The sequence below is a fragment of the Dendropsophus ebraccatus genome, chromosome 8 (genome assembly GCF_027789765.1).
Source record: "Dendropsophus ebraccatus isolate aDenEbr1 chromosome 8, aDenEbr1.pat, whole genome shotgun sequence".
Lineage (NCBI taxonomy): Eukaryota > Metazoa > Chordata > Amphibia > Anura > Hylidae > Dendropsophus > Dendropsophus ebraccatus.
In genome coordinates this window covers 11,749,397-11,766,694 of record NC_091461.1, presented here as the reverse complement: position 1 = coordinate 11,766,694, position 17,298 = coordinate 11,749,397, and the positions used below count along the sequence as shown (strand labels likewise).

General features: G+C 41.6%; 1 protein-coding gene across 5 annotated transcripts in view; it reads right to left on the bottom strand.

Moving 5' to 3' along the window:
- Positions 1–17,298, bottom strand: part of LOC138799057 (VPS10 domain-containing receptor SorCS1-like) — a 473,569-nt gene that overhangs the window by 124,827 nt on the left and 331,444 nt on the right. For all 5 annotated transcript variants that reach the window (XM_069979808.1, XM_069979809.1, XM_069979810.1 and 2 more), the window contains exon 8: positions 12,495–12,584. In XM_069979808.1, the coding sequence (XP_069835909.1) occupies positions 12,495–12,584 (90 nt within the window). The remainder of the gene's footprint in view (positions 1–12,494; positions 12,585–17,298) is intronic.

The window sequence follows — 17,298 nt, the reverse complement described above, 5'->3', positions numbered from 1 at the left end:
CCAAAGACTAGGTATAAAGGAGGGGCCTCAATATAGGGGACACACATGATGCAACACCTCCAATATGTCACCTGACATCACTTTCCCTGGATCCTTTTAGTGTTGAGGAGACTTGCTGACTGTTCAGGTGTGGCAATGTTCTCCAAACCCGAATGCTCGGCATGTGGCGCCCGAAGTCTGGAGAAGCTGGATGTCACACTGGGGCTGCCAGGAAAATATGGATGCAGCATATAGCCTATGGTTGTATCCATGTTTTTCAGGACTCCCTAGTGGCATTTGTGGTGTCCTACCATGGGTATTGCTATTGGTTACACCCTTCGTACAAGCCTGTACTTATTGTTAATGTCAGTGGTGATGAAGGAGTGATAAAGTTTCACCACTAGATGCCGCTATTACAGATGTATGACACAGATGCTGCACAGCTGCAGTATGTGAAGACTTATTGTTTATGTGTGTGTCACATAGATCTGTAAACCTATAGGAGTCTTTTCTTCTTCTATCCTATCATCTCTCATTTTACTTCTTTTAATGCACTCTTCACCCACTCACAGCGCACTTTAGATAGGAAGTCACATGGGTAGAGGAAGTCTGTGTGTCTTTTGTGTTGGACGTTGTAGGGGAAGGACGCAAGCTAGAAAGCTCCCTACAGTGGTCCCTTAGGACCCTGGCCCGCTGCCAGTTCCCCTCACCCTGACGGGTTAGTCTTAGTCAGATCCCCGTATGAGTAGGAAGCAAGACAAGACGCAGCTAACAGTTTCTCTTTAGCTAACGCTACACAACAGTGTTAAACGCTTACAGGAGAGGACAAGTCAGAGATAACCTCAACCCACGCCGTGGACTAGGGAGAGTCACAGTGCAGGTCAGTATCCACAGACGGCAATAAGCTAAGAACTGATCCGGATGAAGCAAAGTTGCTAAGAGCCTAGGTACTCAATCTCGCAGCGCGGTTGTCAGAAGGGAACCCTCAGCATTCTGCTCATCCCAGGTAACAAGATCTGGGGCCTTGTGTTACCCTCATAGGACGGGTCACCTGACACTGGTGGGCATTAGGTGGTGTGAAGACCCAAAGGTCAAAACACAGGCACAAGGTATTCTCTTCTTCTTCTAAGTATTCTTCTACCTCATCCTCCAACATCCCGGCAGAGCACAGTACTACTTAGGTTGAGACTGTCACAACATCCTCCTCTCTGCTCCTCTGATTCTTTGTATCTTTCTACACACAACCTAGTCAGCACGACTATATTCTTCACTATACTCCTATCACAGAACTGGATCCTGTATTATCAAGTGTTCTACCGTGTGTGTTATCAAGTGTCTTATCAAGTACTTTCTCAAGAGAAACGTACCCTGTCAAGAGACAGCTGTATACTTTTCTGTACACCAGAACTTTCCAAGTAAACAACCGATTTGTGATTCTTCGCCTCACACCAACATAGTGTACACTGCATCCTTGTGGACATTTCCACTTTCTGTGGGTGGCAGTACCGATAGTTCGGGAGGGTCACTACACCACTCTGGCCAACCGTGATCACAACCAAAGAGACCCCGTAGCAACCCAGCAGGTCACTGTACACAGGGGAACAAGGTGTAACCGGCCCTCTAAATTAAAAGCAGGTGTGCCACCATAACTGTGTCCCAAACGGCTCTGGCATCACAACATAACATCACTGGGCCCGGCTGTATCACGGCCAACACCACCGGAGTGGCGTCACACTCTACCGCCTAGGAAGTGACTGGCCGCCCCTCTGCCATATCATCGCGGGGTCTCACCACACATCCAACTTCTCAAGATGTTCAGGTCCGTAGAACATTGCCAAACCTGTTCAGCAAGTCTTTCTAAGTTGTTACAAGGAGGATTTTAGAGTTGTTTTCTACTTTTGTTTTGTACAAAGGAGCAGTATGATAGTAGTTATATTCCTGTATATAGGAGCAGTATGATAGTAGTTATATTGTTGTATATAGGGGCAGTATTATAATAGTTTTATTCCTGTATATAGGGGCAGTATTATAGTAGTTATATTCTTGTATATAGGAGCAGTATTATAGTAGTTATATTGTTGTATATAGGGGCAGTATTATAGTAGTTATATTCTTGTATATAGGAGCAGTATTATAGTAGTTATATTCTTGTATATAGGAGTAGTATTATAGTAGTTGTATTCTTGTATATAGGAGTAGTATTATAGTAGTTATATTCCTGTATATAGGAGACAGTATTATAGTAGTTATATTCTTGTATATAGGAGGCAGTATTATAGTAGTTATATTCCTGTATATAGGAGCAGTATTATAGTAGTTATATTCCTGTATATATGAGCAGTATTATAGTAGTTATATTCCTGTATATAGGGGGCAGTATTATAGTAGTTATATTCCTGTATATAGGGGGCAGTATTATAGTAGTTATATTCTTGTATATAGGAGCAGTATTATAGTAGTTATAATATGGAAGTAGAGTACGGTCGGCACTGCCGGTGCTGGTAGCACTATGGAGCTAATAGAGATCCGACCTGAGCTGACTGAAGCAAAGGGGTGCTCCCAGGAGAACAGGATAGCGTATATGATAACAAGTAGAAAAAGAGACTGGGGCACTCACCAGGCTTGCAAGTTCAGTTTATTGTACGGTACGACTTCAATCCATAGGTGAGGGAGGACAGATGGAATAGCGGGCGCTTACACCCCCGGGACGACGTTTCACGCCCACTCTGCGCTTCTTCCTGCCGGCAGGAAGAAGCGCCGAGTGGGCGTGAAACGTCGTCCCGGGGGTGTAAGCGCCCGCTATTCCATCTGTCCTCCCTCACCTATGGATTGAAGTCGTACCGTACAATAAACTGAACTTGCAAGCCTGGTGAGTGCCCCAGTCTCTTTTTCTACTTGTTATTATAGTAGTTATATTCTTGTATATAGGAGCAGTATTATAATAGTTTTATTCCTGTATATAGGGGCAGTATTATAGTAGTTATATTCCTGTATATAGGAGCAGTATTATAGTAGTTATATTCTTGTATATAGGAGCAGTATTACAGCAGTTATATTCTCCTACATAGAGGACAGTTTAGATGTATAGTACCATAATATAGTAGTTATATTGTTATGTAAGCTTTTTGGTTTTGCTTGCTATTGAGGTAGTCGCAGGAATAGCTAAAGAAGCTCTACAGCACAAGAGACTTTGCAAATATCTCAGCTTCCTGATCACTGTCTCATTATCCACCAAAACTTGTACATATTATGGCGGCTGGAGTTCCCTTTAAAGGTGGAAATGTTATTACCTGTATGATTTGCATGGAGTTGATTATAAATTATTACTGGAGGTGGCTATTAATACGCAGTCACATTGCAGAGCGCGGCACATCACTCAGCGGGAATGGGGATAATAATGTAACCTTATGGTAATCTGTTTATAGATTAACTAGACATCAATCACAAGCCATTTCCTGTACGAGCAGAACTCATTTTCTTGACAACGCATGCAAATGTCAGCAACGCAATTAAATTTGTTTTTGGCTGCGCTCTCTCACTTCTCCCATGTATCAAACCCAGCTGAAAACAGCGAGAACGCCGCATCCGGCCCTCTCATTATAAGACCTGGTTTATTTTAAGAGATGGAGGAAACCTTTTTTTTTTTTTTTCTAGCTCAGGATTTCAGAGCGATGACCCTCTCCTACTGCTGTATCTCATACTGGATGTGATGAGGGTTGTAAATAGTCGGCTGGCGGTGGAGTATTGTGTCCGCTGTATTCTGCACCAGCCACATGGATAATACAGAGAATAACCTCCCACTGTACCCAGCAGATTGGGACGTCTCAGGCCAATGATGAATTCAGCGCCCAAGCTCATCAATAGAAGGATCTTCAGGAAAGTCACAGACTGATTATTACATAATAGAAGGAGTAGGATGCCCAGCAGCACAGAATATTTAAGCTGAGGAGTTTCCTAATATTATGCATGGTCACACATTCAGTTACACAGTAGAAGGAGCCGTCCATAGAAGCTAAGAAGATCCTGCAATGTGATGAGAAGAGAGAAGATAGGGACACATGTAGACCAGAGATGAGGAAGCAGCATCAGTGTTACAGAGTGTTTCAGCAATGGTTTACACAGAGGGAAGAGAAGCCAAATCACTGACATAGAGTAGTTTAGGTGAGAATAGAGAATGGTCACATACTAAGAGGTTGCAGTATTATAATAGTTATATTCTTGTATATAGGAGCAGTATTATAGTAGTTATATTTCTGTATATAGGAGCAGTATTATAGTAGTTATATTCTTGTATATAGGAGCAGTATTATAGTAGTTATATTCCTGTATATAGGAGAAGTATTACAGTAGTTATATTCTTGTATATAGGGAGCAGTATTATAGTAGTTATATCCTTGTATATAGGAGCAGTATTATAGTAGTTATATTCTCATATATAGGGGGCAGTATTATAGTAGTTATATTCTTGTATATAGGAGCAGTATTATAGTAGTTATATTCCTGTATATAGGAGAAGTATTACAGTAGTTATATTCTTGTATATAGGAGAAGTATTACAGTAGTTATATCCTTGTATATAGGGAGCAGTATTATAGTAGTTATATTCTTGTATATAGGAGCAGTATTATAGTAGTTATATCCTGTATATAGGAGCAGTGTTATAGTTGTTATATTCTTGTATATAGGAGCAGTATTATAGTAGGTATATTCCTGTATATAGGGGCAGTATTATAGTAGTTATATTCTTGTATATAGGAGCAGTATTATAGTAGTTATATAATTCTGTATGTAGGAGCAGTATTATAGTAGTTATATTCTTGTATTTTACGGAATATCCCAGCTTGGTCGGCACTGCGAGCCTATTCAAAATGGATGATTATTGAAAAACTCTGGATTGCGTCGGCACACCCGAATTCTCTGCCGTGGTCTACCTCTGACACTAACCTTCATGGCCTTACCCTAGGCCCTATTGCACACACTAGACGGATTTGGAACACTTGTAAGCGTAAATTCCCTCTCACCTCAGAATGCTCCCCAATGAAGTCATTTTTATTTCATCCTAAATTTCCTGATAGTCTCACTAGTGGAATGACGAAACATTGGTATGCTAATGAACTGTTCCGCTTTGCGGATATCGTGAATCCCTCAGATCGAAGCCTGCGATCATTCTCGAGTCTAGCCTCAGATTTTAGTCTCCCTCCAGTGACACAATATCATCTTTAGATTTAGCACTTTATGATCTCACTATTCTCCTCTACCACTGTATCACTGCCAACAGAGTTTGAGCGCCTTTGTAAGGTGGGGGTCTCCACTAAGGGCCTTGTTTCGGACATATATGGACTTCTTAAACAGCCCTTGCCGGACTCTGAAGTGCGATACCCCTATATGGAAAAATGGGAAAGTCTCTTTGGGAGACGACTACCCCAGAGTGTGTGGAAGATTATCTGGGATAGGGCTGCTAAGACTTCCATATGTGTGACGTACAAGGAGAACCAATATAAAATTATGCTATTCTGGTACTATACCCTGGAGACTTTGCACGCCATGAATCCGGCGATTCCAAATCTATGCTGGAGATGCCAACGGACCCCAGGCTCCCTCCCACATATTAACTGGACTTGCTCGCTTATCACCCCATATTGGCTAGTAGTTAAAGATCTGCTTAAGGAAATCTCGGGCTTAGATATACCACTAGATCCGGTCTTTTATCTCTTTAATGTGACCTCCCTCAAAGTCGGGCGCATGACCTTAAAGTTGCTGATCCATATTCTCACTGCTGCTAGATGTTTAATAGCGAAATATTGGAAACGTGCTGCCCCTCCAACACTGGAAGACTTGCACGCTCGAATTCTAGACGTGAGAAATATGGAACAACTCACAGTTATGATTGACAATAAAATGGAACACTTTAAGAAGGTTTGGCGATTATGGGATGTCCATTGGGAAGAGAGAAATGCCTCTCGCCCTCCGCCACCTCCATGATATTGATCCTGGTTGCTATACTACTCCCCAGTCCTTTCCTGTTTCCCTATATCTCTCCCTTCTGTCTCTCGTCAGGTCTTGGTTTGTACCGTTTCTTTCTGATCACTATTGTTTTTATTGAAATGTAGTTCTTAGTTTACTTGTTCTGGCCATATGTTCATTACCTATGATTGTGACTCCATTCTGTGGCTTTCATACACCTTATGGCCTTTTCTTACTTGCGGCTGCGCTCCGCTGTTGTTTGTTGACCGATGTGGTTTCACACTGAATGCTCTCTTTTAATGAAAATATTCTAATAAAAATACAATTATATATACAATTATATATATACACAATGTTGTAATTGAGTGGATGGCCGTCATTTGATGGCAAATATTTGCTGTTATTTTAGAACAACGTTTTCTTGAAATAATGGCAGTTATTTACCGTTATATGGCGGCCATCCACTCAATTACAACATTGTGTGAACAGATCCTTTCTTTGTTTTCAATCCACTCCTTGTTTTGGTTGCTATGAGGACCTGACATGAGAACCAAATACTGCCTGAAATATACGTAGTGTGAACCCAGCTTTATAGTAGTTATATTCTTTTACATGACAAGGGCTTGCAAAGGCAGGCTTCCACCCACAGACAGCCGTTTCGGGGTTTTTGCCCCTCGTCAGTGTGGGGTAGGATTCTGGCTAGTTGGGGCAATGAAAAATCAACCAACAAAACACAGTAATCACTGAACTCAAGGAGAACAGCGAAAAAAATTCCAATGAAGTACTCAATCAAGAGTCTCCACTGATGCCCCCAAAAATTTAAATATGCAAAACAAGAGTCCGTGGAGCCTCAGTTACGAGTCTCAAAACACGGGATAGCCAGATATCTCTAGCCTGTTGCCAACGGGGTGCCTCCATGATAGGGAGAGCACCACACCACCCTGATAAATAACCCCTTAAGTCCCACTCGGTTGCGAGTATTGGAACATAGACAGGGAAACAACAGGGTGGCCCCTTATGGCCTAAGGGGCCACCCTGTTGTTTCCCTGTCTATGTTCCAATACTCGCAACCGAGTGGGACTTAAGGGGTTATTTATCAGGGTGGTGTGGTGCTCTCCCTATCATGGAGGCACCCCGTTGGCAACAGGCTAGAGATATCTGGCTATCCCGTGTTTTGAGACTCGTAACTGAGGCTCCACGGACTCTTGTTTTGCATATTTAAATTTTTGGGGGCATCAGTGGAGACTCTTGATTGAGTACTTCATTGGAATTTTTTTCGCTGTTCTCCTTGAGTTCAGTGATTACTGTGTTTTGTTGGTTGATTTTTCATTGCCCCAACTAGCCAGAATCCTACCCCACACTGACGAGGGGCAAAAACCCCGAAACGGCTGTCTGTGGGTGGAAGCCTGCCTTTGCAAGCCCTTGTCATGATCGCAATACTCGCACCTTGAGTTAGACATTGACAAAAGGGGCCACCCTGTTGTTTCCCTGTCTATGTTCCAATACTCGCAACCGAGTGGGACTTAAGGGGTTATTTATCAGGGTGGTGTGGTGCTCTCCCTATCATGGAGGCACCCCGTTGGCAACAGGCTAGAGATATCTGGCTATCCCGTGTTTTGAGACTCGTAACTGAGGCTCCACGGACTCTTGTTTTGCATATTTAAATTTTTGGGGGCATCAGTGGAGACTCTTGATTGAGTACTTCATTGGAATTTTTTTCGCTGTTCTCCTTGAGTTCAGTGATTACTGTGTTTTGTTGGTTGATTTTTCATTGCCCCAACTAGCCAGAATCCTACCCCACACTGACGAGGGGCAAAAACCCCGAAACGGCTGTCTGTGGGTGGAAGCCTGCCTTTGCAAGCCCTTGTCATGATCGCAATACTCGCACCTTGAGTTAGACATTGACAAAAGGGGCCACCCTGTTGTTTCCCTGTCTATGTTCCAATACTCGCAACCGAGTGGGACTTAAGGGGTTATTTATCAGGGTGGTGTGGTGCTCTCCCTATCATGGAGGCACCCCGTTGGCAACAGGCTAGAGATATCTGGCTATCCCGTGTTTTGAGACTCGTAACTGAGGCTCCACGGACTCTTGTTTTGCATATTTAAATTTTTGGGGGCATCAGTGGAGACTCTTGATTGAGTACTTCATTGGAATTTTTTTCGCTGTTCTCCTTGAGTTCAGTGATTACTGTGTTTTGTTGGTTGATTTTTCATTGCCCCAACTAGCCAGAATCCTACCCCACACTGACGAGGGGCAAAAACCCCGAAACGGCTGTCTGTGGGTGGAAGCCTGCCTTTGCAAGCCCTTGTCATGATCGCAATACTCGCACCTTGAGTTAGACATTGACAAAAGGGGCCACCCTGTTGTTTCCCTGTCTATGTTCCAATACTCGCAACCGAGTGGGACTTAAGGGGTTATTTATCAGGGTGGTGTGGTGCTCTCCCTATCATGGAGGCACCCCGTTGGCAACAGGCTAGAGATATCTGGCTATCCCGTGTTTTGAGACTCGTAACTGAGGCTCCACGGACTCTTGTTTTGCATATTTAAATTTTTGGGGGCATCAGTGGAGACTCTTGATTGAGTACTTCATTGGAATTTTTTTCGCTGTTCTCCTTGAGTTCAGTGATTACTGTGTTTTGTTGGTTGATTTTTCATTGCCCCAACTAGCCAGAATCCTACCCCACACTGACGAGGGGCAAAAACCCCGAAACGGCTGTCTGTGGGTGGAAGCCTGCCTTTGCAAGCCCTTGTCATGATCGCAATACTCGCACCTTGAGTTAGACATTGACAAAAGGGGCCACCCTGTTGTTTCCCTGTCTATGTTCCAATACTCGCAACCGAGTGGGACTTAAGGGGTTATTTATCAGGGTGGTGTGGTGCTCTCCCTATCATGGAGGCACCCCGTTGGCAACAGGCTAGAGATATCTGGCTATCCCGTGTTTTGAGACTCGTAACTGAGGCTCCACGGACTCTTGTTTTGCATATTTAAATTTTTGGGGGCATCAGTGGAGACTCTTGATTGAGTACTTCATTGGAATTTTTTTCGCTGTTCTCCTTGAGTTCAGTGATTACTGTGTTTTGTTGGTTGATTTTTCATTGCCCCAACTAGCCAGAATCCTACCCCACACTGACGAGGGGCAAAAACCCCGAAACGGCTGTCTGTGGGTGGAAGCCTGCCTTTGCAAGCCCTTGTCATGATCGCAATACTCGCACCTTGAGTTAGACATTGACAAAAGGGGCCACCCTGTTGTTTCCCTGTCTATGTTCCAATACTCGCAACCGAGTGGGACTTAAGGGGTTATTTATCAGGGTGGTGTGGTGCTCTCCCTATCATGGAGGCACCCCGTTGGCAACAGGCTAGAGATATCTGGCTATCCCGTGTTTTGAGACTCGTAACTGAGGCTCCACGGACTCTTGTTTTGTATATTCTTTTACATGCCAGATCAAAACTATAACTCCCATTATGACCTGTTCCAGAACACTGTAGTTTTTTTTTTCTAGCCTCCCCCATATTTCTGATCCGTCATCTTCCATTGAATGTTTTACAACAATGCTGCACATAGTTCTTCCTACGTGTGACTTACGGCGCCCCTCTACCGCCTCCCCTCTCTTTTCTCCATGTACAGCTCCTTTTTTCACTTTTGTTCAGGATGAAATACAATGGATATTGATATGTTTAGTTTAATTGTATCGGTTACTATGGCAAACGTTGGCTCCGGGCCCAGAACATTACCGAGATCCCTTGAAGGTGAAATTATACAAACAGTCGCGGTGAGATGTATTGAAATTCAGGTGCTCGGATTCTACAAGGAGCCGAAATGAGCAAATAATTGTGTCGGCTCCTATAAATTCACAAGTACCAAGCTGGTTTTCTCACAATAAATAGCAAACAAATGGGAGGTGAAGACAGTGTTACTTTCTAGTCTTTTCCTAACAACAGGGAGGTTGAAGAAAAGGAAATCGGAAAAGAAGAAAGGGAAATGTCCAATGCTAGCTTTTATATTGAAATATATTCATTTGTTGGAAGAGAGTCCAATAGACTAAGACTATGACTATAACATCAGACCTGCAGTAAAGACTGACACACAGGGAGAGTGTTAGAGAACAGGGGCATTGCTGATCTAGATGGGGAAGGGAGGGGTCTGATACGTGATGATTCACAGGAAGTCACCTGACCCTGAATAGAGCAATTCATCTGACTCATTAAACACTGTGATTTTCTGTGGGTCAGGGTGACGATCACATGACCCAGCTATACACGTGGATGCAGCTGTGCCGGAATAAAACAGATGGTGCTGTAGGACTAGTGATTGTGCATGATAAATAAATAGATGAAAACCAGGAGTGCTTCTTTGAAGAAGTATTCTACGTAAAATTAACTCGTCCCCTTGTACACTTGCCCTCCAAACCCCCGGGCAATCTCCGTATTGGCCCCCGGCTTCTGTGTTATGAATAGAGGAGCCATGGATACAGCATGTGACCTGCTGCTCGCTCTATGTATTCCTATGTAGGTGCTGGTAAGGGTGGGTTCACACTGCGTTTTTGCAATCCGTTTAATGGCTCAGTTTTTTTTAACAGTCAAAAAAGTAGTGTCAACAGTACTTTATTGTGCGTCAAAAAAAATGCATCCGTTTTGATCCATTTTTTTTTATAATGGAAGTCAATGTAAAAACGGATCAAAAACGGATGCACACAAATGCATCCGTTTTTTGCAATTTGTTTTTTGCAAAAAACGGATCAGTTAAACGGATGCTGAAAATGCAGTGTGAACCTAGCCTAAGCCAGAAGAGTGCTTACTTGACTCTCTCCACCAGTTTCTCTCTCTTACTTGTCCCCTATCCTGTGGATAGGGGACAAGTTAATTTTTCTTGGAATACCCCTTTTAAATTACTGATAATCCTATGGGCACTTAGAGGGACTCGCCTTTTAACTCAGCTTTTCTGGTTCATGAATGACATGCCAGAACTACATTGAAGACTGACACACAGAAAGAGTAACAGAGAGAAGATAGTCCAATGTACAGGCCGGGTAATGATAGTGGTGAACTTGGTGACAGCTCATATTTTTCATCCAGCTCCTCCTGGTTCACCAATAAAATGCTAGAAGTGAAGACTGACACGCAAGAAGGGGAGGAGAAAGGGCAGATTTATATGGCATTTCCATATTGTGGTAGGTTTCATAGGAATGCTTAGGATGAGTTCACACGCTGTAGTTTTTTTTTAATCTTACCAACAAACTGGTGTCAGAAAGTTATATACTGTAGATTCGTAATGTACTACATATAGATAGCATGTGATGTGGAAACTGACAGCACAGCTATATACCTATCTTAGACCCCAGTATATACATACCTGTGCTGTGAGTTTTCATGGCTGCAAGCACCATAGGATCGTTTGTGCAGCCTGGCCACTCTATTTATTGGGCCGTCCCGTGGCTGACAAATCTTTTAAAGGGGAACTCCAGCGTAATTTTTTTTTTCTTTCAAATTTACTGATGTCAGAAAGTGCCAGAGATTAGTAATGTACTTCTATTAAAACGTCTCCAGTCTTCCAGTACTTATCAGCTGCTGTATGTCCTGCAGGAAGTGGTGTATTCTTTTCCATGCACATAATATTCTGAAACCAGTTATTTGAAAGATTTTTTTACCCAAGCCGGCGTACCGCTTTAAAATTCAGTTGCTAAAACAAAAGGAAAAAAATAAAATAAAATGTAAAAAAAACCGCATATGAACTACAGCATATGACCCCAGCCTTATTGTCAGTGACCTATACTGTAGTTCTGTCCTTCCTGATTGTACTGAACTTGGTCCAGGAATACTGATTGTACTGTTTTGGTCCAGGAATAGAATTCTAGAAGTGTTGTGAGGACTGACAGGAGCAGCAAAAGTAAAGAAGCAGACAGACTTCCATAGACCATTCAATGATCATACAACCCCTACGGGCGCTGTATTGGTGTAATTTGGACTAGTATGCATGCACTGAGGCAGAGCCGCCCACATGACAGCCCACACCATGGAAAGTGTTAGATTAATCACAATCCCCCATTCCTGAAGGCGTTGGTAAAACAGATGAATCTGAACATATTTCCCTATGATGTTTAGTGATAAATGATTCAGGCACAGATGCTCTGAAGTTCTGCCGCTGATAGGTGACGGGGTCACATGGAGAAGCGGGCGAGCTGCTGCGACCTCCGCAGGTGCAGATAACCGGAATGCGATCATTATGTGTGACTCATACTTCCAGGTGGTAGGGATTAGGTAATATAACTATATGATATACTGTATATTTCACATAATGCAGTTTATTCCTTGTTGGTGTTGCGATACTGCCCTTAAAATAACAATAGATTAAATCAATGACATTGAAAAGATGCCCGATGTTACTGATTGGTGCCTCTACACCTAATCGGGGGCGGTGCCAGATGTGGGACCACCCCCACGGAACTAGACATATGAAAAATCTCTGAAATGGAAATGGTTTGCATTAACTAGACAATTCCTTCAAGGAATCAACTATTATTTCAACACTTTAATAATCCGAAGACACTATACCTTGGGTAGAGCGTACTTTGGCAGCTTCATCGGTGCAAATGGCTCTCGTCTGTAGGAAACGTAATAGTGCGGACGTCCTCCAGATGTGAGCTGCGATATAGAGCAAGATACAGGAGAAGGCTGGTTAATATGGGAGGCAAGTTTCCTATGCGCCGCCGTAAAAAAAGAAGCAGCTTATCACAAATTCAGCTCTGCTACATCGGTGTTAGTTGATTGTTACACACATCAGAATATATTGTTTAAATGGATAGAAGATGACAAAACACTTAAAGTATCACTGTCGATTTTTTTTTTTTTTTTTCAGAAGTCAATAGTCCAGGCGATTTTAAGAAACTTTGTAATTGGGTTTATTAGGCAAACATGCCATTATCTGCATTCAAAAAGACTTTCCCCAGCCCCCCCCCCCCCCTCCCTCTTCTCTCTCATTCACTGCTCATTATCAGGAAATCTCAACTCTTTTACATCAGTCGAGCCCTGCGTAACCTATGGAGGGGGAGGAGGGAGGAGGGTGATTAGTTGCCAGCAGAGAGCAGAGAACAAAGGATTACACAACGGGACCTGAGTGAAAGCCGCTATTTAGAGGTCAGAGAGGTCAGTTCTGACTTCAAAAGAGATAGCCCAGTGATGTAGCTGTAAATTAACTCTTTGTTGTCCTGTTTTGGTGCCTCATCTCCCTCCACCTCTTCCCTCTCCATAGAGAAGATGGGTCAGCAATACAGGAGCAGCACATTAGTGAGCAATATATTTGCACAATCTCTAAATTAGAGGATTATCTCTATCTGGTAATTGTGAAAGTGCTTGGAGAGGCCACTGTGTCAATCGACAGACACTGGACATATATTTTCAGCACTAGCTCCCAAGGAATCATTACAGGGGTGCCACTTAGGAACTTCTCAAAGACGTCAGAAGTAGCAGAGCTGAGTTTGTCTTTCACTTGTGCCTGCAATCTAGTAGGATTTCCGTTTTTATAAAACACTTTGTTAGATTGCCAGAGTTAACAAACTTGACTCCACTACATCTGTGCAGAAGTGCTCTGCAGCGAACACCAAATCTGCCATGAAGCAGAGCCGAGCGCTTATGATTATTGTTATTCTGCAGAGCATCTTCTCAGGTATATACATCTTGTGCAATGCACTGCAGTGTGCAGCATATTATCAGATTACTGTATAATGGTTATTATATATACTCTACAGTTCCCACCACTTTGGAGCATATTATCAGACCCTTGCAATGCAGCACACTGGCCTGGATCATTGTACAGTGCAGCAAACTTTACATTACCTGCAATACATCATAGCAGAGAATTGTTATTATACAGTACCTTGTGTAACCACTTCTCCCCTAAAACATCACAGCAGAGAATTGTACCAGACTATTGTACAGTACCTTGTGTAACCACTTCTCCCCAATACCCCACAGAAGAGACTTGTACTAGACTATTGTACAGTACCTTGTGTAACCACTTCTCTCCTAATACATCACAGCAGAGAATTGTATCAGACTATTGTACAGTACCTTGTGTAACCACTTCATAAGTACATTAGTTACATACTTACATAGTCAGTACATGTGGAAAAGTCAAATGTCCATGAAATTTAACCAAGGGAAAGTAAAAGATTTAGCAGGACAGGATGTGGATGGATAATGAATAATACCTCTATATAAGCATCCCTGTTACTTATTAAAGGATATGCTCACATGGGCACAAGAAAACTGGGTACGGACATTTGTGCCTGCTCTGTCCGGTCTATCACTGGTTTCCTCTCCAGATAATCATTATATATATATACATATATATATATATATATATATATATATCTACACACATTTACATATATAAGGGTCCGATACCAGTTACATATATAAGGGTCCGATAATGGTTACATATATAAGGGTCCGATACCAGTTACATATATAAGGGTCTGATACCAGTTACATATATAAGGGTCTGATACCAGTTACATATATAAGGTTCTCATACCAGTTACATATATAAGGGTCTGATACCGGTTACATATATAAGGGTCTGATACCGGTTACATATATAAGGGTCTGATACCGGTTACATATATAAGGGTCTGATACCGGTTACATATATAAGGGTCCGATACCAGTTACATATATAAGGTTCTGATACCAGTTACATATATAAGGGTCCGATACCAGTTACATATATAAGGGTCCGATACCAGTTACATATATAAGGGTCTGATACCAGTTACATATATAAGGGTCCGATACCAGTTACATATATAAGGGTCTGATACCGGTTACATATATAAGGGTCTGATACCGGTTACATATATAAGGGTCTGATACCGGTTACATATATAAGGGTCTGATACCAGTTACATATATAAGGGTCTGATACCGGTTACATATATAAGGGTCTGATACCAGTTACATATATAAGGGTCCGATACCAGTTACATATATAAGGGTCTGATACCAGTTACATATATAAGGGTCTGATACCAGTTACATATATAAGGGTCCGATACCAGTTACATATATAAGGGTCTGATACCAGTTACATATATAAGGGTCTGATACCGGTTACATATATAAGGGTCCGATACCAGTTACATATATAAGGGTCCGATAACGGTTACATATATAAGGGTCTGATACCAGTTACATATATAAGGATCTGATACCGGTTACATATATAAGGATCTGATACCAGTTACATATATAAGGGTCCGATACCAGTTACATATATAAGGGTCTGATACCAGTTAGCGATCAGCTGTCAGCCTGAAAACCAGTGCTCAATTCCCCAGCAGCAACATCACAGGGTAAATGAATCATTAATCAAAGACTACTGAAGTCAATGGACTGTCTATATAATGCATAGATGGCTGCAGCGCTGTCCTGTCTCGTATAGTAAGTGACTGGCTGGACGGGCTTTAGGCAGCTGCAGCGGACCAGGAGAGGGACAACATTGCATCAGAGCAGACATATAGCTGATAAGTACTGGAAGACACAAGATTTTTTAATAGAGGAAAATTTCTATTTTTCTTACCTCTTTTACATGATTTATCAGCAATGGGACAGTATGAAAAATGGCGTTGCCAGGCAGCACTAATGAGCCTATGGTTCTTGTGGCCAGATATGTATATACTGGGGTCTGGGATATGTATATATCTGTGCTGTCAGTGTCCAGATCACATTCAGTCTATACATCTTGTGACACGGCATCCGGCTCTCCAGTCATCTGACCTCTTCATGGTACGTTCACACTTACCGGATCCGCAGCAGATTTCATTTAAATAACTGAACACAGCATCAAATCTGCAGCATCAAATCTTCTGCGGATCTGCTGCGGATCCTGTAGGTGTGAACGCACCCTCAAGGTACAACCGGTCACCTAGATAGGTGGATGCACAGGTGGAAGTATACAGTGCTGCCTGTGATCAGGAAACTGACAGCACAGATACATATATAACCTATATATACAGTATATCTTATATATACATCTCCTATATGTACAGTGTATCCTATATACATCTCCTATATGTACAGTATATCCTATATACATATCCTATATGTACAGTATATCCTATATACATCTCCTATATGTACAGTATATCCTATATACATATCCTATATGTACAGTATATCCTATATACATCTCCTATATGTACAGTATATCCTATATACATATCCTATATGTACAGTATATCCTATATACATCTCCTATATGTACAGTATATCTTATATATACATCTCCTATATGTACAGTATATCCTATATACATATCCTATATGTACAGTGTATCCTATATACATATCCTATATGTACAGTATATCCTATATACATCTCCTATATGAACAGTATATCCTATATACATATTCTATATGTACAGTGTATCCTATATACATATCCTATATGTACAGTATATCCTATATACATCTCCTCTCTGTACAGTATATCCTTTATACATATCCTACATGTACAGAACCATATCCTATATGTACAGTATATCCTATATACATCTCCTATATGTACAGTATATCCTATATACATATTCTATATGTACAGTGTATCCTATATGTACAGTATATCCTATATACATCTCCTATATGTACAGTATATCCTATATACATATTCTATATGTACAGTGTATCCTATATACATCTCCTATATGTACAGTATATCCTATATACATCTCCTATATGTACAGAATAATATGCTATATACATATCCTATATGTACAGTATATCCTATATACATCTCCTCTCTGTACAGTATATCATATATACATATCCTATATGTACAGAACCATATCCTATATGTACAGTATATCTTATATGTAAAAATATACTTTACTTCAACGTTTGGTGAACCTGATGAACTTTTTGATGAACATTTGAAAAGTTTCCCTTTCTCGCCCTAGGACTATTCAACTCAAAAAGGCTAGAGGATAGAATAGCTTGTTCCAAGAAGTCTACAATCATTACCTATTCCAACCAACAGGTGGCGATGAGTAACACTCTACACATGACCTTCTGTTCTATTACGCTTGTACACAGGTTTGGCTATAACAGCACACCATGTGGTCAGGCATGGTACTGCAAGCAGAATTTACGATTACTTTTTCATTTAAAATTCAATTCTTATTTTTTTTTAGGGAATAGTCATCATCGAATGATGAAAAAAAATCATCAATTCAGAGAGGGCTGAGATTATGTAAAGCCTGCTGCATCTGTGCACTGAGACGTTAGGGGAGAAGCACCATGCAGACTCTTGAATTAATGCTTTCTGAGGGTTCCAACCGTTCTTCAGCCAAGAGCTCCTTCCA